This window comes from Egretta garzetta, unplaced genomic scaffold, assembly GCF_000687185.1.
Source record: "Egretta garzetta isolate BGI_Z169 unplaced genomic scaffold, ASM68718v1 scaffold133, whole genome shotgun sequence".
In the NCBI taxonomy this organism is placed as follows: domain Eukaryota; kingdom Metazoa; phylum Chordata; class Aves; order Pelecaniformes; family Ardeidae; genus Egretta; species Egretta garzetta.
In genome coordinates this window covers 4191959-4219054 of record NW_009259111.1, presented here as the reverse complement: position 1 = coordinate 4219054, position 27096 = coordinate 4191959, and the positions used below count along the sequence as shown (strand labels likewise).

At 41.1% G+C, this 27096-nt stretch overlaps 1 protein-coding gene across 4 annotated transcripts in view; it reads right to left on the bottom strand.

Moving 5' to 3' along the window:
* KCNC1 (potassium voltage-gated channel subfamily C member 1) overlaps positions 1-27096 on the bottom strand; it is a 111253-nt gene that overhangs the window by 16008 nt on the left and 68149 nt on the right. For 3 of the 4 annotated variants that reach the window (XM_009635433.2, XM_009635431.1, XM_009635434.1), the window contains exon 2: positions 1895-2828. In XM_009635433.2, coding sequence (XP_009633728.1) covers positions 1895-2828 — 934 coding nt within the window. The remainder of the gene's footprint in view (positions 1-1894; positions 2829-27096) is intronic. The other variant, XM_009635432.1, reaches the window with a different exon arrangement.

The following is a 27096-nucleotide window of genomic DNA, read 5'->3' as shown; positions in this document are numbered from 1 at the left end:
TCTTTCCCTCTTGATATGTGATGCCACGAAGACATCTACTAATGAGGAAGTTTGCTGCTTGGACATGAGTTGTGATAAGCATTTGCAACCTGAGGGGAATGGATGATAAAACCATACACTTATGCACCAAAGATACAATAGCAAAGAGACAGTCTATCAGTCACGTGAATTGTGATTGGCCTGTTGCAATGGAATAGCCTTTAACAAAAAAAATGAAAGCTATTTACCTCCTGATGGATTTTACATAGTTGCACAAAAGGGAAAAGAAATAAGAAAAGAAGAGAGAAGAGAATAGAAAAGAAGAGAAAGGTTCCCACCAGCTCTTCCCCTCCAAAATTAGCATTGGCATTGGTGAAGTCACACACAAAGGAAAGTCTCACTTTCTTTGTGCCTCTCACAATGACATCAACATGCATGGCTATGAGATGACGAGAGAATACCTTACTTACAATGAGTAACAAATTAGAATTTTCTTCAAAGTAAAAAAATGATAACACAAGACCATCATAGGTATATGCTAGCTCTTTCAAAACATCTCTTTTTGACTAGATGTCAGTTAAAATCACTTGACTGGCCATCTGTTCTGTCTAATACAACACAGGGGAGTATTCTGAATAGGCTGAAGAATGTCTACTATGCAACTTGGCTGGAACATCTGCCAAAAATGAAGTTGGCTTTGTTTTCAACATGGTTATCTACTTTGAAATTACTCCATAGAATAAATAGTGATATTCCATGGGTAGAGGTAGATTATGGGGTTTAAATACTCAAATTGGAGCCCCGTAACTTTATGTGCTATAGGAGGATTCTCATAAAACTGAGATATTCCCATAATTAACCACTAGCCATGGGATATTATAATATATTCCATGGTGACTAGTATTTTTTCCATTTCCCTCCCCCCTCCCAGTAGAATTAGTATGATTAATTTTGCTCTGGTTTCACCTATTGCTAACATGAATCAGTATAATTAAAAATAAGAATACCATATTTAGAAGCGATCACCGTTTAGGCCAAACTGGCCATTCATGACCGGTCAGACCTTTACCAGTTAGCCTTTGCTGCTAGAAGGTTGAAAGAGCTGTAACTCACCAACCCATACTTGCAAAAGGAGCATGTTTTAGAAAATGTGGTTCAAAACTCTTCATGGTTCTAAATGCTAAATTCTAGTGGAATATTATAGAATCGATTGATTTGCATGCCATGAAATAAACATCCTTACATCTAGTCTTCTCTCAGAGTGAGTCATTTTGCATTAGTGTCAAGAATTTGAGCTGTTGTTCTACTTTGCAGTTAATCATCAGAAAGAGACGGGATTGTCTCATGAATATGCATGATGATATAGCTGTCCCTTCAACTTACTAGGCACCTAGTTTCTGTAATGAGATGTACAATATCTGCCATTTAAAACAGCTGAAAGGTCCCAAATGGGGACAAATGAGAAAGCATCTGGCTGTTTCAAATTCCAGCCCTGTTTTGTCAGAAAACTGTAATTGCTGAGTACTTGGCTCCTACTCTGCTCTATGAAGCATTCAGCTCTCAGGAGCCTCTGAGATGCATTACACAGTCCAGCAACATAGCTGTAGAACTCTCAAAATTCTTCCACTAGATGTAACAGCTCTTCAAAATATCTTGAAACTTGTATGCCCTTAACCAGGACCAAAGTTTGGGCTCCTAGAGCGTGCTCTCATCCTTAGTTTTGCTGATCAGCCTCCACTGTACCATTTGTCCCTGCAACCTAGACTTCACACATATTATTCACTGTGTGATGGTGGGACTAGAATGGATAAATGTGCTACCCATTGCTCTAAGAAAGCAGTCTGGCTGAATCTTAAATCACTACGCGGGATGGAGGTTAACGGTCAGATGGACATTCCTCTAAGAGGTTTCCTACCTGCTCTGTTAATTTCTAAAATTTCTTCTTGGGCCAGTGGGCAAGTGTCGCTCTGAGTACTGTGGTGTGGAGAGTTTACGACAGATTTACAATAATTGGGGGATCCCAGCTGGGGTGGCCTCGGGATATGCTTCTTTTTTTTCTTTGGTAGCTTCTGCTTAGCCATAGCTAAGGAGTAATACATTCCGAAATTGTTCACAATGACAGGGACAGGCATGGCAATGGTCAGCACACCAGCGAGAGCACAGAGGGCCCCCACCAGCATGCCTGACCAAGTCTGAGGATACATGTCTCCGTAGCCCAGGGTTGTCATGGTGACAACAGCCCACCAAAAGCCGATGGGGATATTTTTAAAGTGTGTGTGTTCACTGGCACTAGGGTCATTTGGTTTAGCACCTATTCTCTCGGCATAATAGATCATCGTGGCAAAGATTAAGACGCCCAATGCCAAAAATATGATGAGCAGCAAGAATTCGTTTGTGCTGGCGCGGAGGGTGTGTCCCAAGACCCGCAACCCAACGAAGTGGCGGGTCAGCTTGAAAATTCGCAGGATTCGCACGAAACGGACTACGCGGAGGAAGCCCAGGACATCCTTAGCAGCTTTGGAAGACAGGCCACTGAGTCCAACCTCTAGATAGAAAGGCAGTATGGCCACAAAGTCAATGATGTTCAAAGAGTTTTTGATAAATTCCACCTTGTTTGGGCAGAAAGTGACTCTCATCAAGAACTCAAATGTAAACCAGACCACACAGACACCTTCGATGTAGGTGAGAAAGGCTTCAGTCTCTGCTTCTCTGTAGTGCCGCACCTGGGTGTCATTCCCGATGAATTCAGTTTCTGTCTTGTTCACAATGGGGTTAAATCTCTCATGGGTCTCGAGGCAGAAGGTGGTGATTGAGACCAGAATGAAGAAGAGGGAGGCAAATGCCACATACTGTGGAAAGAAAGATATGAGACAAATGTTAAACAGTAGGTTAAGTACAGGGGCTTTGATTCTGAAACACCAGGGAGAGACAAGAGCTCTAGTAAAGCTAAAGATAATGCCAAGCTTTCTTCCTGCGGGCTTAAGATGCCAAGTCTCACCTGAAAAGACAGCCTAACATTTGAACTTGGAGGGAGATCAATATATAAGTACATGCTAACATCCATTCATATACAGATAGCACTTTAGTGTGAGTGTAAATTTAAGCAAGCATTTAAATCTCAGAGCTTTCTGTCAGATTGAGGATTAAGGACATACTGAAATTCTACCTTCCTGAACTTGGTCTTCTGTCACTTCTCAGTCTTAAAGATAGAGCATGCCTTCTAGCCCAATTGTCGTGCAAGAGTATTTTCACAGCATTCTGTCAGTGGTATGGTGGTTGCGTCCTGCTCCCAGCTTAGTGATAGTTATGGTACTTTAGATCTCAGTACGGTGCTAGTAAGTACTAGTGGCAGTCTCAGGTGGGCTCTACAGGAAGGAGCAGAGTCCTGCTTGGCATCATCAGACTTTCTTGACAAATGCCAGGGACAGGTTGAGGAACAGTCACATATGAAACTGAGCTCTCCTAGATAAACATCTTCTATGTTCTCAGTTCCCTTCTCCAGATCTCTTGGGGGTGGGGGACAGGGAGGGGAAGAAAGAGGTTTCAGGTAAGGCTGTCATCTGATCCAAAAGGAGACAGATCTATTGGATTTTACCAGACAAAGTTTTCTTGAAGCAATTCTCATTACAATGTAAGACTCACACCAGAACTAGATGAATCTTTTTTAAGGCTGTTGGATTATAATTTGGTTAATCAAGTTACAGTGAAGGTGGTAGCAGCCCCGAAAATCAATGAGTGTTTATCTTAGGCATATTTGCCTCTTCTGCTTCAGTTCCTGCTTTTCATAGAATCATAGAACAGTTTAGGTTGGAGGGCACCTTTAAAGGTCATCTAGTCCAACCCCCCTGCAGTAAGCAGGGACATCTTCAACTAGGGCCGGGCATTCAGAGCCCCGTCCAGCCTGACCGTGACTGTTTCCAGGGATGGGGCATCTACCACCGCTCTGGGCAACCTGTTCTAGTGTTGCACCACCCTTATTGTAAAACATTTCTTCCTTATATCTAGTACGAATCTACCCTCTTTCAGTTTAAAACCATTACCCCCTTGTCCTATCACTACAGGCTCTACTGAAACGTCTGTCTCCATCTTTCTTATGAGCCCCCTTTAAGTATTGCAAGGTCACAATAAGGTGTCCCTAGAGCCTTCTCTTCTCCAGGCTGAACAACTCCAACTGCCTCAGCTTTTCTCAGGCTTTCCTCAGCCTAAATGAGATCTCTTGGTTGTATTCCAGAATAATTGAGGGGTACAGTCAGGCCAAAATTCACAACCAGTTAAAAATAACCTAAGCTACCAAAGCTCTCCTGCAATCAAGAAGTTCCTCCCGTCTGCTTTCCTGGGTAGACCTGGTGCAGAATTACACTTGACCTTCTGTATTAGCAAACAAAGTCAAAAGCAAGGATTTGCTACAGTTTGAGGTGAACCATTTAATAGAATGCAGAGAAACTGTCAGAGAATAAAATCACAGAATCATTTAGGTTTGGTACAGCCTCAAAGTCGGACCAGGTTGCTCAGGATCTTGTCTGGTCCAGGTCTGAGTATCTCCAAGGTTGGAGATCCCACAGCCTCTCTTGGCAGCCTATGCCATTGTTTGGCAAGTAAGAGCAAATAAGCTTGGTAGGATACAGAAGCAAACAGGCCCTTCTGCCTTTCAAATCCAACTTTGTTGCCAAAGAGGTCAGAACCTAGCCATTGTGACAGATTTAAAAAAACCCCAGTACCTTCCTCTAAATGCTTCAGGCTATCACAGCATTATTATGTGATGATCTAATATATGTGCTGATATGTGCTAAAATCAGTGTCTAATATAAATAGTTGTCTGGAAGATAAACAATCTTCCAGATTGTTAGGGGGTTAGGGAATTTGAGAAGCAAGACTGGGGGTATCTTTTTATCAGATTCTCCTGTTAAACAGGGAGATTTCTCCATGCCCTGTTTCTCCATCTGTAAAAGAGGTTAAAAAAAATACCGGCTGGTGTTTGTCATGTGCTTTGTGGTCCTAGATAAATATGTACAGGCTCTATATGCTTTCATTTGAATATTACTGACTTTAGTATATCGACAGTCCCCCTGAAAAATAAGTTGAAGAGTCTTTTAAGTGGTCGCAGTCGGTTTGTGTATGGTATTGTTAACACTCAGAGCTTAATTAAGTAGAGGTTAATACCCTGACTGTCTGAGTAAAACAAGAAGCAAAAAGCATCTTGCACCAAGAACTCAGGAGAATGTTCCTAGCAGCCTCAGCATGTCTGCTCTATTTCAGCCTCGAGCAGATTTTTACTGTAGAGTCGTAGAGCCCTGAGAATTCAAGCTGCAGAAGGAAACACTGACACTTTGTTAAGTCAGGTAGCGCTCACAGATAAGAAGCAGAGAGGGGAATAAAACCATTTTGCATTTTAAGGGGGCTGTGAAGAAGGCCCCTTTCTTTATGCTGACTCAAAACGCAGTTCTCCTCTTGGTGTATATGAATATCTCTCCTGAGTGAGTTTTTCCTGCTTAGAACAACCTTCAGGCTGACCTTGCACAGCAAGTATCTTGAAAATTGATGTTTTGCTGTATTAAAGGGAAGAAATAACCAATTTTGTCAGGACATTTAAGTTCTCTGCAGTGGTACATGCTAGCAGTGTTACCAGTAGAGAACATCACCCCCATGATCTGTCTTGCTGTTAGCCCTTGTGTGGGCACACCTTGGCTTCAGAGGGGAATTGAGAACTTTTAGTCCCCAGTTCAGCAGAGCAGGAAGCACCTGATAAATCAATGTGAAGTGTTTGCTTCCTTCTATCTGTATTTAACAACATCCAGAGCCCTTTCCCAGGGATGACCATGCTCTTGAATGCTTTGCAGCTTTGGAACTGTGACTCTGCTTTCAAGATTTCATAAAACCATGTCTGAGCAATGGTATTGATAGGAAGAATCCCAGTATTTCTTCTTCAATTTATCTTTTTTCCTCTGTTGAATTACTAGCTAATCTTAAAATCTCTTCTACATTTGAGAAGTAAAAATGCTCCTTAGTCATTCCATGCTTCAATACTGAAAGGACTTTATTTTTTGTTTTAGAAGAAAGACTGCACAGACTGAATGGAGAACACAGTGGAGAGCAGCCTTTTAATAAAGGTCCCATTACAGTTTCCCAGTCTCTTGGCTGATCCAAAGAAGTGAAGAAATGCTGGAGAATCAGGCCTGACAATTCGTTTGCTGGCACCCATCTCTGATAGATTTATCATCTGAAGCTCCTTGGTACACAGAAATTTAGCAGCTTGCCACAAATGAATGTATAATATGTCGTTGGTATAGATTTATGTTTGTGATCCCCAATTTATATTGCCCCCCACCCCTTTTTAATTCTGAATATTTTTCTTTGTTAATTAGCTGATATAAGATCTAGCAAGCTGCAGACAAAAGCCAATAGCACCAAATTCAGCAAGTGTGTTTTTCTAAGGAGACCAGCATTCAACAGGGTTAAAAAAAAAGCTCTCTTTGGCCCACCATCACGAGGCCAACAGAGACCAGCTATCATGCCAACATGATAGCTTGCCAAGTCCAGAGATGAGTAATGTTGGTAAAATCTAGTGAAGACTATGGGATTCTTATGTGTTCTAACATCTTTGAAAATAAGGCTATCTCTATTTCTCTAATAATGCCCTGAACACTAATCAAACCAATGGATTGCTCTTGTATTATTCAGTGCTGCTTAATCTTCTTTCTCCTTACATTTTACAACAGAATTTCTCTTCTTCCTAGGATCTGAATGGACTGGGGGAAAGGAGTGAGGATTTTATGAAGTGATGTCACGTGCTGCTGCGTTACATAATGGCAGCTAACATTTTCTATAATTAAAGACAATACCTAGGTAAAGTGTTTGAAGTGATCAAAACTCTTTTATCTGCTTTGACACATGTGAATGATTCGTATTTCACAAGAGATGCTGCCGCCATTGCTTTTTTCTGGCTCTAATACCAACAAAGGAAAATCTCGGGTTGTCCAAAATCATAGAAGAAGCCGTAAGAGAAGGCAGAGAGGAGATTTTAAAAAGGGATATTTTGATTAAAATTTAAGTTACATTAAAATGTCTTCATTCTGGAGAGAGAAGAAATTACACTCCTGCATAATTTTTGTTAATAGCGAATATATTTTAATAAAGTTATTTTGAAAGAGTCTAAAAGATACCATGCCCATAAGTAGAGAATTTCATAATCTAATTTATATTGCCTCTGATTAAATCTATCTATCTTTGTATCTCAAAGGCCTGCTTCTCCACTGCCCTATGTCTAACCTAGCCCTTTTTGTGAGTGCAGTGTGAATATGAAGTGCCAATTAATTCAGAATAGTAGTGTTTTACATCAGCTTTGCATAGCTGTAAAAGGAGCAAGGTAATAGAATCAGACTTAGCCTCTGAATAATGAGCTAGTATCTTTCCACTGGAAAGAAAACAGTCCAACAGCCTTAAAAACACAAATAAAGCTTCTAATACATGAGGATTAGGGGGCCAGGCTCATTCAGAAAAAAGGTCTGAGTCTGACCGGGCATTATTAAATGCACAGGTGTGGCTGCTTACTTCTGGGAATCAGTTTTTAAAACAGCACTTTACCTTGCATTTCTGAGATACTTCTGGTCTTGGAGATAACAAACCTTTTTTATCCTTTGTTTTAAACAAACAAGCCCAGCAACCCACTAGAATTAATTTATACAGCGCATGGAATTGCCAGGCTTCAATGCAGATGGGCAGTGAAGGCTGGTGATGAAAGAGATGACTGAGGCTCTTTTCCACTGAGGCTCTTTTCTAACATCCAGCACTGACACATTCTTAGTTTTCAAGCACGTGTGCCTGCATCTTTTGCACCGTCCTTTGTCTACTTTTTTTTTTTTTATTATTGAGATAGTAAACTCTTCCGGGCTTGGGACTGTCTGCCAGTTTGTGTCTGCCCAGTGTCCAGCCCAGTGTATGTCTGGAGTCAGGACCTGGGAAGGGAAACATTGGCTGAGTCCTTGATAAAAGAGACACCACTCTTTGGACCATAGACAACAAGAAAAGTGGGTGGTGGCAGTGGAAGCAGCACGGCTTTTGCAAGTAAAGTTTCAGTAACTTCAGAGTTTGTTTTCTAGGAAATAGCAGTCTACACGACACACCATTCATAATTCATTCCAGCTCACACATTCAGAGTGAGTTAGTAGAAGCTGCATGCCACAGACGGGTGCTCTTCTCCTTTGGTACTGCTCAGAATCATTTAACAATCCTGACTCAGGCTAGATGGGAGAAAAGAAACAGATCACACTCGGAGAAGATTTGCCAGCCTCTCCCTTTGCAAATGCTAACAGAAGTATTTAAAAAGTGATTCTTAATCCCTGTCCTTCTGCAGGGAAATTCAGGAAATTCTACCCTTCCCTGAACCTCTGGATGGAAGGCAGAAGAAAATGGCATTTTGTTTGAACTACATCTGTTGAAGCATCAGGCAGTTTTCTACAGAAGTGGCATCCTTTCTTTCCACTGATCTATTCTGGTGAGTTTTGGTTTTAATGACAAAAATATTTAAATCACTACATCATAATGTATGAGCAGGGCCTCTGAGCAGCATGAGATTTGCTGCTTGTCTCATAGGCGAACCCAGGGCTTGCCAAGACTGAAATGGGAGATGAGAACACTCTCACCATACATCTTTGCTTCCGAAGGAGAAATGATGGAGCTATTAGTGCTGTGGGGCTTCCAGAGGAGCATGTTATGACTCTAGCGAGATCCAGGGTGTTGGGGGTTGGGGTTTCTGGTTGATTTGGGGTTTTTTTTGTTGTTTTAGGGTAGGGGGGATGGGAAGGAGAGGGTGGGGGAGTGGGTGGGGAGAATAATAAAAAAATCCCAAGTCTAGTAATTTTTCAGTAAGTCTATGACTGGTAAATGCTGCATAACTTGCAGGAATAAGCTAGGCTCAGGAGAGTTTCAGATCAGTGCTGGCAACCCATGAGTTGTATTTTTACAAAGCATCAGTAATTCAAATATACCCAGAGTCCTGTGCTTTTTGCTAGACCTGCATAAAACCCTGTGATTTCCATTTACAAGGCATCTCTTCAAATACTTTACCAACATCCTTTTACAGTAGTTCTTCTGCTTGTGGTTTGTCTCTGTAAAGTATTACTTGAAGCTGCCAACATTTGCCTATCTGTGACTTGAATCACAAAGCTTTGCCTGATTTTTATTTTAATCTGAAAACTGTACTGCAACCACTCTTCATTTAAAATGTAGTCCATGTATCACCAAAATGTACTTTTTGCTTCAGCTCAGCCAAAGTAGGGGTTGAATGAAAGCTGCTTTAAAATACTTAGTTTTATAACCACTTTATTATCTGTCAAGCCCGATATTCCAGGCTTTCTTAGAGATATGGACCCTGAGTAAAACAAATGACTCATTTTGAATGTGCAAGTAATTCTGCTGAATTTTTGAAAGAAATACTGAATCTGTATGACTGATCAAATGACTAAATGTGGGCACATGACACTAGCAACCAGATAATGCTGTGGAAGTGAGCAAAAGCTAGGACTCTGTCAAAAGAAACATCTGCAATATTTCATTAAGAATCCTAATGTAAGATGTTTCGAGATCATTTGAGCAATGGTTATGAAACTGAAATGATTTGCAAGGGGTAAAATCCAATTCTGCTTTTGTAGGTGTGATATAAGGGCACAATCAGATGTTACCACCGAACTCTTCTCTGTGAAAGGAGAGATGACTATCTTGGCAGTTTGTCTTCTTTGAGTGAGATAAGACAATCGGTACAGAAGCACACATCAGCAAACATACTGGTTCACTCACAAGATTATTCAAATTCATGTTTCTTAGCGGAGACCAATGGAAGAAGTAGGCTTGCAGGTAGACAAAGCTTGCTCCAGAGTCAGATAGTCCACTAGCAGCTCATGGATGCAATGGTTATGTAATGCCAAAAAAATATATGACAGCTTGCAAAAAAATCTTGGAATGCTTAGTGGCACGCAGACATGAAACAGTGTGTTAAAAAAAATGTGCAGTCATCTGTGGAAAATATGCTTAAGTTATTTGGTGTTGACATTGCAATAAATAAATTAGAAGCAGATCTTTCAAATGTTAGTCCTAGCAGGCAGCCATGTGCTTGGACAAGGTAGTTACTGGGATAAGCAAGACTGCATCAGAACTGGAAGTGTGGTAGGTGTAGTATTTTCTCTGTGGCCACATGGCCAGCCAGCTTGTCACCAGGCAAAGGTTGGAATGTTTCTTTGTAGGTCACAGGCAAGTTTTCCAGTCTCATCTAGGATAGATTAAATCTTGAGATTTAATAGGAACGTTGTCACAGAAGAGAGGAGATGAGATTTTGCAAGCTTCCTTGCTAGCTCCCTAGTCTGGCTGGTAGTGAGAACTATGTGGAGACAGTATGGTGGGAGTAAGAAATGTTTCATATTGCTCAGCAACAGCTTAATGGGAACTTCTTATCTCAACTGATCCAAAAGGGCCCCAAGACTTCTGCAGCTAGGTATATGGGACACTGCAGAAAGAGTTAGAAGTAAGTCTTCTGTGTCTTCGAGGGACTGCAGAAATGTACATTTGGTAGGGACCTCCAAATGTCCTTCCCCTGTCCCAAAGCACAGTCTTTAATCATTCCTGAAAGATAGCTATATTGACTGTTATTAAGGACCTCTGATGGTGAGTATTGTAGAAATTCTACAGGAAATTTATCCCAGTGCTTCACCATATTTTATCTGTATTTTCTTTTAGTTCCTAATGCCTAACCTAAATCATCTTCACTACATTTTAAAGTTGTTCACTTTCGTCCTATCTATCACAGACAGCTAAGCATTTAGAAATTTGCATTCTTTTCCTCCTATTGTAAGCTAACAACCACTAAACATTCAAATATTCCTTGAGTCCTAGACTCCTGTTTTCATATGCTCATGCTTTTGCTGCATAAATTCAATGTGATTATTAATCTCATTTTCAGATGATGCCACACACTTTTATGCTGTCAGTTCTGTCAAATGCTCTAGAATTAAAGAAACTGAGAAAGTCATGTAACATCTCGTACACTGGAACATAAACTAATATATGACAAATGAAACCAGGGAACTTTAATTGCCCATTTTTGCTAGGTTTTTCAGCCTTTTTCTCTTAGGCAGTAACAGTTTTTGGACTCTGTACACTTTCTGTTCTAAGCTGAAAAGCAGAACTTTGTAGCAATGAGTGGTAGTAATGCCATGCATTAGGATTTTCAGGATCTCACATCACCAACTTTGTTCTGGATGCTATTTTATCTCCAGGGAAAATCACACTCCTTTCCTCTCTGACTTGCTGCCAGTCCTTCCTCATGGGAAGAGAAAAGGCATCTCTTACGCAATTCCTTGACAAAGGGGAATTCCTGACTAGAGCTAGGCAGAATCCAGCTGGGAAAACCCAAGGACTTGCAAAATCAGCTTAGTCCTGAGGCTTTCTATGGTTTAGAAGTAATTTTTATTTTAATTCTTCCAAACTGAATAAAAAATCACACACATGCTAATGGTTAGGATCAAGTGCAGCCAGATGAAGGTAGGTATGTATCTCTGACCAAGCCTTAAATTTTGATTTTTGGAAATGTGACAGGTTTTACTCTCTTACATGCATACACAAGTGTGCTTCCCCACCCCCACCCCCCAAAGTTGCTGACTTAGGCATTCCTTTGACTTGAATTCAGCTGTAGGCTGCATGAGTCCTGGGACTCTGTGGAGGAGCAAGACTATTTTTTTCCCTTTTTGCTACAGCTGCACTGGGACTTGCCCAAAGGTGGGTTAATTCGCATGCTCATGCTTATAAGGAGTACAGCCTCTCTGAAACCTGCTTTTAGAGTGGTGCTAGAAGCCTTTCATAGATTAGGAGACATATTTCTGCAGCCTTTCAGGACCCAGCCTGAGTGGGTTTGATTTACCAACCTCAGCTGCACACCAGCACTGGAGGAATGAAATTGTTACAGGTATGAAGCAGGCAGAGGGTGCTCAGTAGTCTCCAGCTCCATTAGAAAGAGCATGCCCTTCTTGCTTATTTTTTTGCAAGAGGAAACACTCCAATGTGTGGAAGTATTGAGTGCAATATCCACACAGTGAGGCTTTGTCCAGAATACAGATCTCCCTAACCTAACATAAAAGGCTGACTTTTCTCCCTGTGGTTTTTAAGCCAAGATATTTGGAGTGTATTCCAGATCGTGTTTGTATTCAGACAATAATGCTTCTGCTTCAAGACAAATTAAAATAAGCAGCTGTCAAATATTTAACAGTTTAAAATGTGGGTAGGCTGGCTACATAACAACCCAGGATGTGAAATCTAACTGCACATCTTCCACGTGCACTCACCAATAGCCTGTAGGGTGTGTCAGTCAATGGGATGCTGCCAGTTCCTGCGCAGGACTAAGGGGAAGATCCAGAAGGCACCAGAGGTGAGCAGTTTGGGTTTGCAGTGCCTGCGATGGTGGGGTCCTTAATCCAATTTCTCTCCCAAAGCATATCGCAGCAAAAGTAATTGTGATAGAATTCCTTTTTGGGGACACAGACCAGCCTTTTTCGTATTTGACCATGGATTTTTGAAACCTCAGTTTCTGACCACTCTGCGAGAGATTTTCCAAAGAGTTTTAAATTCTGTGAGCAGCTGAGTGTTTACCCTCTGATAGTTGAGCTGAGCACTTCAGAACTGAAGCACTCAAAATTAACTCATCACTCTGAAAAACTAGACGCTCTGGGATCCCTTTGGTGCCACTAAATGTTGAGCTCAGGATTTCCTGTTTTCACTGCAGTTCATGTGGATGAATGTCAGATGATGTAGTCCCTGAAAAGCCATGCTTCTTAACAAGGTGGCTGAAAACGAGGTGTTAGACCCCAGGCATTTCAATGACTGCTTCATTTTAGATAATTTCACATTATTCAGTGAAAACGTTTTTTCATGAACTTCTTTGTTTTCCAGATTATGATGAGCAGTGTGTCATAGACACTTTTCCTCCCATAGTGTTCACTTAGCTTAAGCCATAGCTACAAGTTTGTGCTTTTAAAGCATTATGGCCATTCTTTACCATTGTGCAATGTGTAGCAGAAAAGCCCTGCTAAGCTCCTAGATGGCCTGAATGTGTTACAAAATATTGAGACCTTTTGCGCCTTTGCTCTACAAACCCTAAATCTAAATTATCTGGTCCCATCACTTCAGTCAGTTGTTATAAAACATTAAGAAACTCCAACAACTATTAAAGCAAATGAGCAAATATTTTGGACAGCAAAAAATGTTTTCATTCCCCAGTTAGGCAGAGATTATTGCACAGCTTAATTTGTGCAAGGATAATGCACAGGATGGGAGCATCCTCGCTCATACAAAATCTCCACTGACAACAATCTTTGCCAATAGTAGGTTTTGACTGGCTATGAGCCATTTTAGATATCCAAATTAGTGACAAAATAACTTATAAAACTGTGTTGGTAGCTTTTTGGAGGCAAATTCCAAAATAGCCTTTGTCATATTGTCTGTCTTGGCTCAGACCAATGAGATTGAGGGTACTGAACTCAGTGAGTGCTGACTGTTTTTTTCAAGAGCAAGTTGAGTTCAAGAGTATTCTTACTCTTCAAGAATAAGGTGTTATGTTGCTTGCAACACAGGATCTCTTGCCCTAGGAATGGTTACCCATATATTCATGGTAATGCCGCAAAATGAAGGACTCTAATTAGGTATCTAATACCTGTCTCGAGGACTGTGGGGATGCCTCGCTGTAGCAGAACTGGCAAAGTGGCCTATTCTCCTCTCTTGTGCAGAGCCCTGCCAGGGTAGCTACCATTACTAGGGGTGGCCTTGGATTAAGAAGAACCCCCTGAATGGGAGGGACCTGCCACCCAGAGGAATATGGAGGCTGCTTGTGGGGACCAGAAGCTTTACAGAAATGGCCTCAGTGTCATGGCATGCCTGCAGCCTCAAAGCCCTCCTGTGACTCTTTCTGCAACACTGTGTTTCCAGGGCTTTTACTCTTGTAAGCAAGGAGAGGAAGGGCTCTTCCTGTCCTGTGTTGCCTCTCCTTCTTCTAGCCACAGCCCCTCTCCTCTCTTCCAGGTCTGCCAGGACTGCTCCTCCCAGGCAGAGAGGGACTGTGCTGGGACACCATTCTCTGGAAGAAGGCTTTACCAGGAGGACAGACTCGGGGCCAGCCAAGAGGATCACCTGCCTCGCTCCCAGCACCTGGGATGCAGTGTAGGCTTCCAGGTATTTTGCCCTGTAAAGTAACCATGCCATGGACAGGAGGTTTGCTTCTACTATCTGAATGCAGGTTGATCTCCTGTGCAGTGTTTCTGCACAAGACCCACTCTGATTCTGATTCCAAAAACTGAACGCAAGCCCTCTGCAGCACAAATTCTTGCCTCAGCTTTTACTACTAATACCTTCCCTTTGTGGAGTTCTGCTTCACTCCTTCCCAGGTACAAGATATATACTTGCTATAGTCTCCTACCTACAGATCCATTTGCTGCTGTGTTTCCAAATTTACCATGCCAGTGAATGAAGGGTCTGTGGTGGTGATACCTGGCATTTCATCACCCTCTTTTGTCAACATCTCTACTGACTCTCTGAAGAGGAGAATGCTTATGCTTGTGTTTCTGTGGCTTGATTCTTAAATGTGCCAGCAGTAAACAATTGGATCCAAAAGGTGGCCACTTTGTGCCAGTCCCCAATTCAGGTGATCATGCGCTTTGCTTCCCCAATAAATTTTTCTCTCTCTTTTTTTTTTTTCCCTTAAAACTCATGGGAAATGGCTCTTTCTTCCTTTATTCATGGTTAGATTCCACTGTTTTGTGGGCAAGTACATATATGATATTTAGGGAAAGGTATTTTTTTCTCAATAGTGAGCACCTTAGTCTATTGTAAGTATGCTAGGGGGTGTCTTCTTAAACTCCTTTAATAGTGTCTATATCTTTGCCTTAAGATATTATTGTTCATGTATGTGAAAAACAAGGAAAACGTCCTTTTGCTGCAGAGCTTGATAATGCTAGTTGGGTTTCCTGTTTTCTAGGATGTTCTAGTAACTCTTCTAAACTTAAGCAGCACTTTACATTTCAAAGATGCCTTCCAGAGTTTGAGTTTGCCTACATAAAAAGAATCACTTTAGGCTTGGCACAGAAGCTCTAGTTAGTTCTTTTTTGTCCACGAAGGTATCTCCGAAATACTGTGGCAATTCATGTGCCTGTCCAGGACTTCCAGTCATTAAAAGGCATACTGTGACCATAGAAAACCTCAGGAAGAATAGGATAGCTACAACCCAAACTCATGAGGGCACCTGCCACCCCATAAGTACCTATCATGGTATGCAGCACAGGGCAGTTAGTGCACATTCCCACTCCCCCTGCTGACAGCACTATCCTGATTTAAAGGAGAGGGTTCTATCATCCTTTTTTTCCCTGGTAAAATTTTTTCTCCTACTTTGCTATACCCAGTCTAGCTACACTAGAGCATCCTACAGCCATGCAAAAACTCTGTGCTTGTATGCCTGAGAGCAATTAAAAAATAATTTGTCCTAATTGTTACGTTTGTAAGGCTAAATTGATGAGTCACATATAACACCTGTGATACTAACCTGGCTATCAGTTATGCGTAGTGATCATCCCTCCCATAAGCCAGTTCAATGTCAGCAGCTGTGAAGTTCTTGCAGAGAGAGGATTTCCAGGTGTAGTGCTGCAGGGCTGATTGCACAGCATTGTTATCTTGCTCATGGCAGTTCACAAGGGCTCCCAACAGCCCTTTGCAGGTAGCTACTGTGAGAGCCACCATCTCATCTGGTGCTGGGGAGCTGCACTAAGTACCTCTCTCTATTAACCCCTCTTGGTTGGGGCTGCAAAAGGCTCAGTGCTACTGAGAGAAGGAGTCCTTTAAAGACCTAATATGAGGTATATTGCATAAGCAACAAGCAAACACTTTAAAAACAACCTCTCATGCAGTCAAGGTTAAAAGAAAGATGGAAAAATTAGAAAAGGAACGCAAGGTAAGTCATAGCCTGAACCTAGAGGAAAATTGTTTTCTGCATAAGATGAAAGGAATTTACAGTATTTTAAGAGGTTTGCTAGCGATATTATGCAATTGTGTTTAGCTTGTGTCCTGCAGTATACTCGTGGGATAATAGGATCCTCTCATCTGTTATTGTTTGCTGCATTCTAGCTGTATCATCCATGGTCTGTTTGCAATTTTTTAGTTTATTTAAGTGTACATGCAAGTATGATGTGAACTGTGGTTTAAGAACCAACTTAGTTTCTGAATTCTATCCTCCAACATAAAGGAAGTATCCTTCATTTGAAATAGCTTGCTTTGAATATTATGCATCTACCTGCGCTACGAAGAACCTGAAATGTTGCATAGCACTTAACAGCATGGAACTCGTTATGCCTTGAAAGTGCTGTTGAAACGTTAATACAGGTATCGATCCCTGCAACTGTTTTGGAAGGCAAAACAAGTAGATACTACTTCTGTTCCACAGGATAGAGACTGTATTTCTCAAGTATGTTGTTTTAACTTTGACCACACAGCTACTAGTATTGAAGTCTTAGATTTGGGCAAAATTAGGGGATATCGTTCAAAATGTGTCTTAATATCCAGACTTCCACAGGGATGGATAAGACTGTCATGTTCTGAGTGCTGAGTTGTAGTTAGGATACTGTGGCGGTTGGCCAAGATTCAGCCCCCCAGAACTTGCGTTTGCAGAGTTCAAAGCCATCAGGTCATGAAATTCCAGCTCAGTCTTTCAGCCATGCTCTTCCTTTTAAGCTTGCAATGCACTGAGTCCCAACACATAGCAAATGTGGTGGGGTATGTGTGTGTAAAAGATGGGGGGGGAAGGGGACAGTGGACAGTACTGTATGTTGGTGTCGGGTCTCAGAGTTTTGTTCTTTGTGCAAGTCTGCTACATCAATACCTTTAGAAATGGCTACTCTGGGTTAGAGAAGGGTGAGAACTTTTCCACTACCTTTTCTAGTGATTTCAGTATTTTGTCATGAGACACTGAAGTCCTCAACACTAAGATTTCTCATCAGATATTTTAACAGAATCAGACTGTCAGCTTATGAAAATCTGGCCCTTAAGGAGATTTTGGTTTGGAGACTCATTAGCTGTGAATCACCAGAAATCACTAATCACTTTTGGAACTCTTCCCTAGCAAGTATTGCCATATAATAGGCACAAAACTGCATAAAAAAAATAAGGGGAAATGGGTGAAATGAACTGTCATTGGACGTGTATTGATTCCAAGAATTTAATTTCTCTCTGGGAATGTCTGGATGAGTTGTATTTTCTCTCCTGAATGCGAGAGAGACTGCTGTCCCATGTCCTTTCTGCAGCATGCCCTTCTTTGCTTAAAGAGGAGCTTGGGCAAACACCTACATACAAAGACCTATTTAGAAATAAGGTATTTAAAAATAAAGAGTGGTCTATAATGCTGACTTGCTTGAAAAAAGCAATTCATGGACTTGTGGGTAGTAAGTAAGGTGAATAGAGTCAGCTACAGAAAACAAAGAGGTGGGGGAGAGGGGGCTGGAGGTGGTCAAAGAATGGAGGAGAAAGACAGGACTTGGCATTCTGTTAGCAGCAAGGACGGAAAATAGCATTTGCCCCAGAGGAGTTATTTTCACCGACTCAGTTTCTAATTCTTGAATGATTTGTGGCAATTGTGTGCTGCCATAGGCCTGCTTAGGGCATGAACTGTGTGCAAGTGAGAGCACAAGAAACTGCTTCCCAGGCAGGAAAAGTTAAAGATGATTTTAAAACATAGAGCTAGTTGGGTAATTAAAAGGTGCCAAAATCAAAGCTTGTGGTTATTTTTTAAAAACTTGTTATTTATTTCTCATTCAGAGCTTGAAGTATTTTTATATTTAACTTGCAGTATAACCTCAGTGAGGAGAAAGAGGCAGCTTCCCATCGTGACCTTCTCCTTGAATGCCCTGTGCTTCAGATCAAGCTGCGCAATTTTTCAGAGTGGTGGAAAAGCCCTTTTCTCATCTAGGTGCATTAGGTGCAAGCAGCTTCCTTAAACACATTACTTGCAACTTAGCAACATACATGCCCCTCTAACCTCAGGATAATTCAGAGAACACTGATTTGAGTGGAGTAAATTGTTTCCTGCATAAAGCTGTCCTTTCTGGACTGTATAGGAAGCCTATCTCGGGTACTGACTTGGAGTCAGGGAAGGTGAATGCACTCCTTGTTGCCACCTCCTTTGCCTCAGAAACAAGAACCCAGGATTTCTGACTCTTTTTTTTCCCCACGTTTCATTAATCAATCCAGGCAGCTGCCCTGTTGTGGGAAACCTCGGTAGACAGAGGAACTGCAACGTGGTAGGAGGCCATTTCTGCACCGTTTCTTCCAGTGAGCAGTACAGCTGGTTTTTGATGTGAAGTGTACTGAGTATGTGATGATCAAGCTCTTCATGACACAGTCTCAGTGAGCTAAAGATTTGCAGCAGAAGAATTAGCTTATTCTTAACCTGGCCTTGTGGGCTGAGAAAATTCATATTTTACAGACCTTTTGTCTCAATGCAAGTGTTGACATAGTACTAGGATTTTTTTTTTCCTTTTCAAAATAGTCATGAAATTTGGGGAGTGCGGAATTGCCTAGCATATTTTAAAGGAGCTGTAGCCATGGTAACTGAGGTACCTTCAGTTACCAAGGTAACAAATGCAGCTCAACTGCCTTGCTGTAAAGCCAGACAACTCTACTCATGATCTGTTGATTTTAAGATGCTTTATAAATTGTTGAGCTATTTTAGGCACTTAAATCCATAAATCAAAATGCCTATTAAAACAACCAATACACTGTACTATTTATGAATTATTCACCCCATTCTTATTTCACCAACTGGATTTTTTTTTCCCCATCAATGTATCCAGACTTCTTCCTCTCAGAGTTTTTCTTATTTATTGTTTAGAAAATGGTTCTTCTATCTGAAACAGATGATTCACATTATCAGTGGTTGTAAGTCTTATTCATTGGAGAAACCCTAGCACCCTCCCAATACCCCCCACTCCAGTCCTGCAATTTCTAAATGGAGCTTTATGTACTTCTGCCCTGAAACCACAAAATATATTTCACTAAAAATTTGCTAATGAATTAAATCAATACAATTTGGAATGAGTTCCATCTCAAACAATCAATACAGGCCCAGTGATGTACAACAGGCAGGCAGGTAAATTGGTCTAAATAAGTTTACAATTGATTTTACTTTTAAAACCAAATTAGGACATTTATAGTCTTACCAAATGAGATCAACTGCAACTTATGCAAACAAGTGTATTCCTAGGTTTTGTCTTTTCTAATACTAGTAGTGGAGCTGTTATTTTTTTATAGCTCAGTAACTTTGATTCCTGGGATAACATATATAATTTCTTGGCCCAAAAGTATGGTTTGCCTATTATTAAAACAGGATGGGTTTATTCAGGATTTCCCCTTATTAGATTGTTTTTGCTAATAATTTGTGGTAGCCTCTGCTCATTAACAAACACTTAAGGATTGCATAATTCAGTGTAAGTCATGCGATAGGTTTACACAGCTATGTCCTGGTATGGATGTGGAACAAAGGCCAGGACCTGCCTTCTGACTGTGCCTCTGGAAGCATTGCTAGCTTGGGTGGGTGCACCAGTGCTATGTGCCTTTGCTTTCCTCTCCCCCATCTGTACTCCCCACTTTGCAGACTTTGCCACTGGCTTGTGTGCACAAGGAAAAGTAGACCCTTGTAGGAGAATGCTTTTTTGTCCAAGTGGAGCATTGTGCTGAGACTCTGAGCTACTTGACTCTGGAAGGAGGATGTATTGGGACATGCAGTCCAAGGTCATCAGCACTGCATGTGCATAGAAAGCTTGGATCTGAAAGGAGTATAGCCATGACACTGTGCCCAAGTCTGTATGATCTGCTGTTCCTAATCTGCTAATTTAGAGGTGTTTCCCCTGCACAGATGACTCATTTGGGTACATGCAGCAGGCGTCTCACTGGGAGGGGAGCAAAATCTAGCTCTGCAGAAATATGCAGTGCCTGCTGCATTAGTTTCTTGTGTTTATAGCCATGTTGTTTCAATAGTTATGCAGAAGCTTACAGTCTGAAACCAAGTAAGATTCTGAGTTACTGAAAAGCTGAGTTGTAGAAAGTTTCCTCAGATTTGTTTATTTTGAGTAGTGGTGTCAGCAGTGCAGTAAGACTGGCAAGGCTATGAAGCTGCCTTTAGGCAGATGCCATGGGATTTAACACAGCCACTGGATTTTGAAGGTGCTTGGCTTATTTTCCCTGAACAACATATGCTTGCTCGTGAGCGTGACGTTACGGTCCTCTCAGTGTTCTTGTGTAATGACCACTAGCATGAGTCATTCTCCTTGCTGCTTGCTCAGAAAATGCTATTAATTCTTCACATGCATACACAACTCCCATTAGTATTAAAGATGAGCAAATCGGTTAATAGGTGTTGCTTTAACCCTAGGTTTTCGGCATATCAGATGAGACATCATTCTTGCAAGTCTTAGAAGTCAGAAATGCTGAAAGGTGTATTTTGTACATCCTGCTGCAACTGGGAGGCCTCTCCAGGGTTATTCAGGGGATTATAAGGGATGAATTTCTCTTCATTTAAGGCAGAATTCCAGAGTGGAATAGTTTTGGTTTGTTTTTTTCTTTGGCTGCATCATGCGCTTTCATCCAATTACTCCTATTTTCATGCCACTTTGTTTTGCACAGCTTTTCCCTCCTTGCTCAAAGTGCCTTTCAGATCATTGCAAACTACTTTTTTACCTCTTTAGTCAGTTGCTTAGCAAAGATGGATATACTGAGTTGGTTCAGTCTGTCATTTTATTTTCAGTTTTTCCAGCCTGCAGAGGTATCTTTTGGTTTTAGTGACAATTGCCTAAAAAATAAAGATAGGGAATGCTGGGATCTCTTCAAAGCTCAGTTTAGATCAGAATATTTTCAAATTTGAATATTGACCATTTCCCTGATGTTTGATTTGAAGCTTAAATGTTATTGTTGTTATTGATGGGGACAGTTTGGTATGGTGCACAGACGTGTTTAAATTGATAGCATGTTACAAGGATTATACTTCTCAATACCACAGTTTAAAAAATCTAATTAGTCTGCCGGTTTGTCTGCCTTTCAAACCTACTCAACAAGCAGCTCAAGTACAAGATGTTCTTGTCTGCTGCAACTGACAGATACACTGCACTTACCCAGCTCTCTCCATTGCCTGCCAGACAGGGAACTGTATCAAGATAGTTGAGCTGCCTCAACATCAAGAATACCAAGATTGATTCAGTGGCTCACGAATGCAGGAAGTATCATGCAATGTGTTTATTACAGTGCCGTGCTCTTATCATTGGACTTGAATTTCTGACCTGCTCTCTGGGGTTAAGTATTTTCAAAATTGACTAGAGGGTTTCTTTTCCCAGCCCTCATTTAGGTTTAATGGTAGCCATGTGGCTGAACTTCCCTCTCTAGGCTTTGAAAATGCCAAGTGGCATTGTTACTTGGGAGATGTTTGGGAAGTAGCCTGGTTTCATTAATCCCATGGACCAGGGCCCCTGGATGTGATGTGGTCAGAGCTAAAATAGAAGGTAATTGGGTCAAAGATGGGGAAGGAGAAAGCAGAGAGGTGTTACTTTGTAACACCTGCCTTTGTATTTTTCAAAAAAAGCTCATGTAGTGCAAGGTGGTATGTCAGCAATTACGAAAAGAGAGGTTAACTGCTGATGTCCTGCTAAAAGCCAACACTGGAGTTTCCTTCCACTCCTGACACAATGAATTTCTTAACTGTTGATTTTTCTAGGTTATAAATGGCTGTTGTGAAAGGCAACACTGGAGTTTCCTTCCACTCCTGACACAATGAATTTCTTAACTGTTGATTTTTCTAGGTTATAAATGGCTGTTGTGTTGACTCTTTTAGGCCACAGTCTTGTAAGCAGAAATCAGATAAAGCATCTGGTTTATCATAATTTTCTAGCATTTGGCAAAAGTGCTCGGGGTGGAAAACAATGCAGAGAACTAGAGCCTCATGGCTAATGGTGAAGAATGGTGGCTGTGGGAGCTGGAAAACCACCTTTCTTGGTGTGGTGTAACTAGACTGTTAACTCAGCCTCCAGTGCAGTCAGTCTCTGCTTGGCATTGCCGTGTCTGCCTTATTTTGATCCTCTAACCCCCTTCTCTTTGTGATTTGTATGTGCAGTGAGTTTCTTGATTCTGGGATGCCTTTTTCATCTGTGTGTGTGTGTGAAAGGGGAGTAGTATTTGTTCTTAGGACCTTCTGCTATTTCAAATACAGAAATAGACTGGATCCTTCTGAGAAGGCAATACGTTCTTCTTACAATACCAGGGACATGTATTGCTGGGTTAAAAAGAAGAGTGCTGATTCAAAGCTAGTCTGTATCTTGGAAGACAAAGTCTTTTTGCTCTCCACCACTTTGGAAAAGATTACTATTGTGGGGAAGTAAAGAAATAAAAAATGGGGAAAAGATGGTGTGTCTCAATGGTTTATAGTGGGTAGCTTTAAAATAAGGCATCTCTTTCATTCTAGCAAATGAATTGACATAAGCTGTTAGGTTTTTCTGACAGCCCTTTTTTCCTATGTGCACTGCAGCACAAATACAGAATTCTCTAAATTGCCCTCAACAGGAGCTTCACCAGTACTGCAGTGACTGTATGCCCTGTGGGAACACCTGCTATAGCTTTCAGCTAACTGGTTTGGTGGGTAGGTTAGCAGCAGAGCCCAAGCCTGCCAGCTGCTTGGCTAGAGATGTTACTGTGTGTTTCGTGGCCAAAGCTTAAGGGGTGATTTTTACTAATAAGAGCAAGTGCTTTGAGGAAGGGGGTGTTTCTAAAGGTTGACAACACTGTGCTTTCAATTCTCTTGTTTCTTGCAGCCAATTTCCCTTTCTCTTTATTCTGGGATTTCATCCTGTACAGCTGAGTTGAGGAGCAGTGTGCATGTAAGTGGGAAGGAGCAAGTGATGACAACAAGGAAACATGACATTGCACTAATTAGCTTTCTGCTGCTTGGCAACAAATAAATACTACTTGGGAGAAATAGGAGTAAGACTGAAAGGAAAAGCAGGTACCTGAACTGGGTTAGGATTTGACACAATTTTTTTTTTATTTTTTTTAATCTATCCTCTGCTCCTTACCTTTTTTTTTTTTTAACTCCTAAATAGGAGAATAAGGAACTGAGTGAGATTATTCCCTATCCTGGGATGTTTTCCTTGACAACATATAACTTCCAAATAGTATATGCTCAATGGTGGACTAAGTCTTGTGCACTGAGCAAGGACTGCACATAGGCGGAGGTATGTTGAGATGTGGTTTTCTGTGGTTTTCACTGGGAAAAGAATGGGAAATTAAAAATAATTATTTTTGATATAACTTGCTTGAAAAGAGACACTATCAAAGCAGAGAAAGCATATTAAGGTAAAATCTTCACCAGCATTTCACATAATCATCTAGAACATGCCACTGAGACTTACAGGATGATTACAGAGACTCCCTGTGGCCAGGTTTGCACCCAATGGCATCTGCATTGCTCGCTGGAATGCCCTGAGCTGATCCTCGGCCCACCTCCCCCGTGATGTCCCAGCGAAGGATGCGGCTGGCTCTCCCTTCACACCCCTCGCCCTCGGTTGCTCCAGTTGTTCCTTGCACCATGGAATTAGATTAGTCAATTTTATGCCTTTACTGTTTGCAAGTGACACTTTAATTTTCAGTCTGCTAAAAACCTACTGCACAAGGTATGTTTCTGGCAGTTTTTGATATTAATGCTTTGTAGAATCTCAAATGCGTGAGGCTGCCTACCAGATGTCAGAAAATAGTGGCTTTTTTCATCCATTATGATGGGCTTTGCTTTAAATAAAAGAAAAAAAACAGGTCAGGGATATGTTTGTGTGAAAAGAACATCAAATGCAACCAAGCTACACTGAAGTTAAAGAAAAACTCTTAGTGGCTGGAAAACAATGCATTAGTGGGAAAACAAAGCATTCCTGAAAGCTTTTTAGACCAGTGTTATGTTTTGGTATTCAGTCATCCTCTCTAGAAATCAGTTCTTTCAGTTGTAAGGCCCACATTGGCAGCATATGTAGTAGAAGCAACTCTACTGGGATACTTGGGACCCTTTTCCTGCTGGCACCGAATGTCACACTCTTGCTGTCAGTTTCCATACCTGGAGCAAGGTGTAATGAGACAGCAGGATTCCTGAGCCCAACTTGAGACTGTGTGTCTGAAAGATTGGTAGTAGTGCATATTGATTTATATTAATGAGGCTTATCGCTTTGTCTCTTGTATCACACACTGTTAGGAAGGTTCTGATCTGCTCACACAAACCTCAGTCCAGTGGAACTATGGTGTTGAGTCAAATTGCAGAACTGGCCTCTCTGTTTCAACTCATAACTTTTTGCACTTGACTACTTGTAAGTTTTTTACCTAATTTAAGGGGGAGAATGGCAGGTAGTTGGAGAGGGGAAAAGAAAAAGACATGGTTCTGCTCCTACTTCCCCTAGAAATCAGTGGCAAAGATTAATAGTTTTGCATTAAACAGATTTTCCCATGAGCATATCTCAAAATGATTTACAAAACAGATAGGCTCGCATTAATTCCCATTTATGGATGGGGAGGACTGAGATGCAGGGATTAAATTGGTTTTGTTCACTAGTGAAGTATACATGCTTCTAGGAAATAAATAAACACAACCCTGAACTTAGCATGGAACATAGATATAGCAAAAATGTCCCTTGAGAGCAGGTATTGCTTTTAAGCTACAGTGTCGGTGAGCATTCAGGCATGACTAAACATGATTCACTAAGTCTGTTTCTTTGAAAATTCTCTTAAGATAGAAGTTGTAAATGGAGCAGGAGCCAGCCAACTTCTAAATAGCGGAGCACTGTGGCTTATGATGCTTCTATTCATTTGCTGCGTTAATGGTACAACTTAATGGTACAGTAAAAGAAAATGCAAACATCAGTCTTTAGTAGCTTTACCCTGTTAGACATGTTTTGAATCTAGGGCCATTCAGAAAACAAAGTTCTGTAGTCCATTTCATGCTGTTTTGAAATTAGAACAAGAACACTCTTATGCACCTCTAAGGATCTTGTGTCTCCAAAAAAGGATAGGGCTTGCTGGCTTATTTTTCCCTGACTCATTATTTAGAGAACTAGTGAGACTGGAAAAAGATAGAAGCTTCATGTCACAATTTCATTTGTAGGCTTGTAACTTATTTAAAAGAAAATGGTTGTCCAATTAATTTGGTCAAGACATAGCTTTGGTTTTTATCCTCATTATGATCCTAAGTCCAGCAGATTTCAGGAAAGCACTTTGCTGTGTTTAAGGCAGCATTCAGGGTGCAGCTTTCAACTGGGGGCTTAAAATTATGTGTGTATGTTTTATCTCCCCAATGTGCACATCAGACCAAATTATGGTGGCAAAGGAGGTTGGTGAGATAACAGGAATATCATAATTGAAGGTAATTTAGCCCCACAGGAAATCAATTCCCAAGTAGCTATTAGTGAGTGGTGATACTGGTGGGAGAGCAATGACAAATTGTACATGCATATGCTGTGTTTGTGAGTTGGCTCACTGGCTTTATTCTGGGAAAACTCAAGTTTTGCTGGTGTGCAGAATAGATTTTTTGGAAATAGTTAAAGACTTTGCAAACTGGATGTTCGCAATTTTCTTGGCAGGCTGTCCTTTTAACTTGAGCATCAAGATATTCATAATAGACTTCTTTGTCATAGAGGGTTATACTTACAAAAGAGTGAACACACCTTTTTTTTTTTTTTTTTTTTTTTTTTTTTTAACTTGGGAAAAGAAGTAAGTTGTTCCTTCTAAAGTGGCCAAAGAAGAAACATTATGGAATCTGTCTGCTCATTGCACAGAACGACATGGTTAGAAGCATATGAAGACAATTTAAGGAATGCTTTCTACTGTCAATTTATTCCTATTCACATGGGAAAATAAGAAACCCATGTATGTCATTACTTTTGCAATTTATCGGTATATATATTTTTTAATTGCACCCCAGGGGAGATTACTTTAGTCTGAAGTGACTTTCCTGGGTGAAATAAGAAGCTTCTTGCGGACTCAGGAGCTACATGCAAGTCTTTGGAGTTCAGTACTTTAGCTGCAAGACTATTATTCTTGTCATATTTTCCTCCTTTCAGAGAAAATATCCACCTAGGCCAGAATCATGCTGCTGTTGAAATTGGTAGATACTTTGTTGCTTGTTTCAGTATATTGAAAATTCAACTTCTGGTGTCCATGGAGCAGTGAATTGTATGCTCTGTCCAAAGCTGTTTGCAGTCACTAGACCAGTTGTGAACCTTTCATTCTTGAGCCAGACTCATTCATAAAAACTCAGTCTATAGGTTTTCCCTTTCTCAGTTTCTTTTTGTCATGTGTTTGACATTGATTTTGCAGTGCATGGAGAGTTTATCCTTTCTACCTGTAATGAATTAGCTACATTTTGTAGCAGCTGTTGAAGTGATACCGAAACGTGAGTTGCTGGGGAGATGGAGAGACATTCTTGTGTAATGCACTGGGTGCATGTTGGTGATGAGTGAAAAGGTCGGGCAATTCATTTGGAATAAACCTGTGGTCTGTAATAGAGCCAGAGTTCTTCCATAAGCAAATGTGGCAGGGAACTCTGGAAACCCCACATCTATCTGTTGAAACGGAAATTTGGTATCCTATGAGAGCAGAACTAGTGGATGCCATTTGTCATTCTTTTGGGTAAGACAGCAAGAGATTACAGAGGTATCTTTATAAACCACTACCCCAATCTATCAGTTTGGTCAGTTGTCTCCCTTCTGAAGAGTAGCTGTCAAATATTTGGTTTTACCAGGCCTGAGGACTAGAACAACAAGTAAATCCTGGTTTCATGCCCTCTCCACTACCTTATTTTGCCAGGGAATATGCACTCAAATACATATAGCCAGCCAGAAATAGTGGCCCCTCATGGTAGGGGAATACCTCTCCTTTTAAACTAGGTTCCTGACTCTCATGCTGTGGGTCTCCTGAGGGCAGAACATCATGTCCCATATTTGTGAGGGACTGCCAAGAAGTACCATCAGTGAGTCAGGCAGTGAAATTCCTGGGCACACTCAGGACTGGGTAATGCCAGTGATGGAAGAAAGTGGC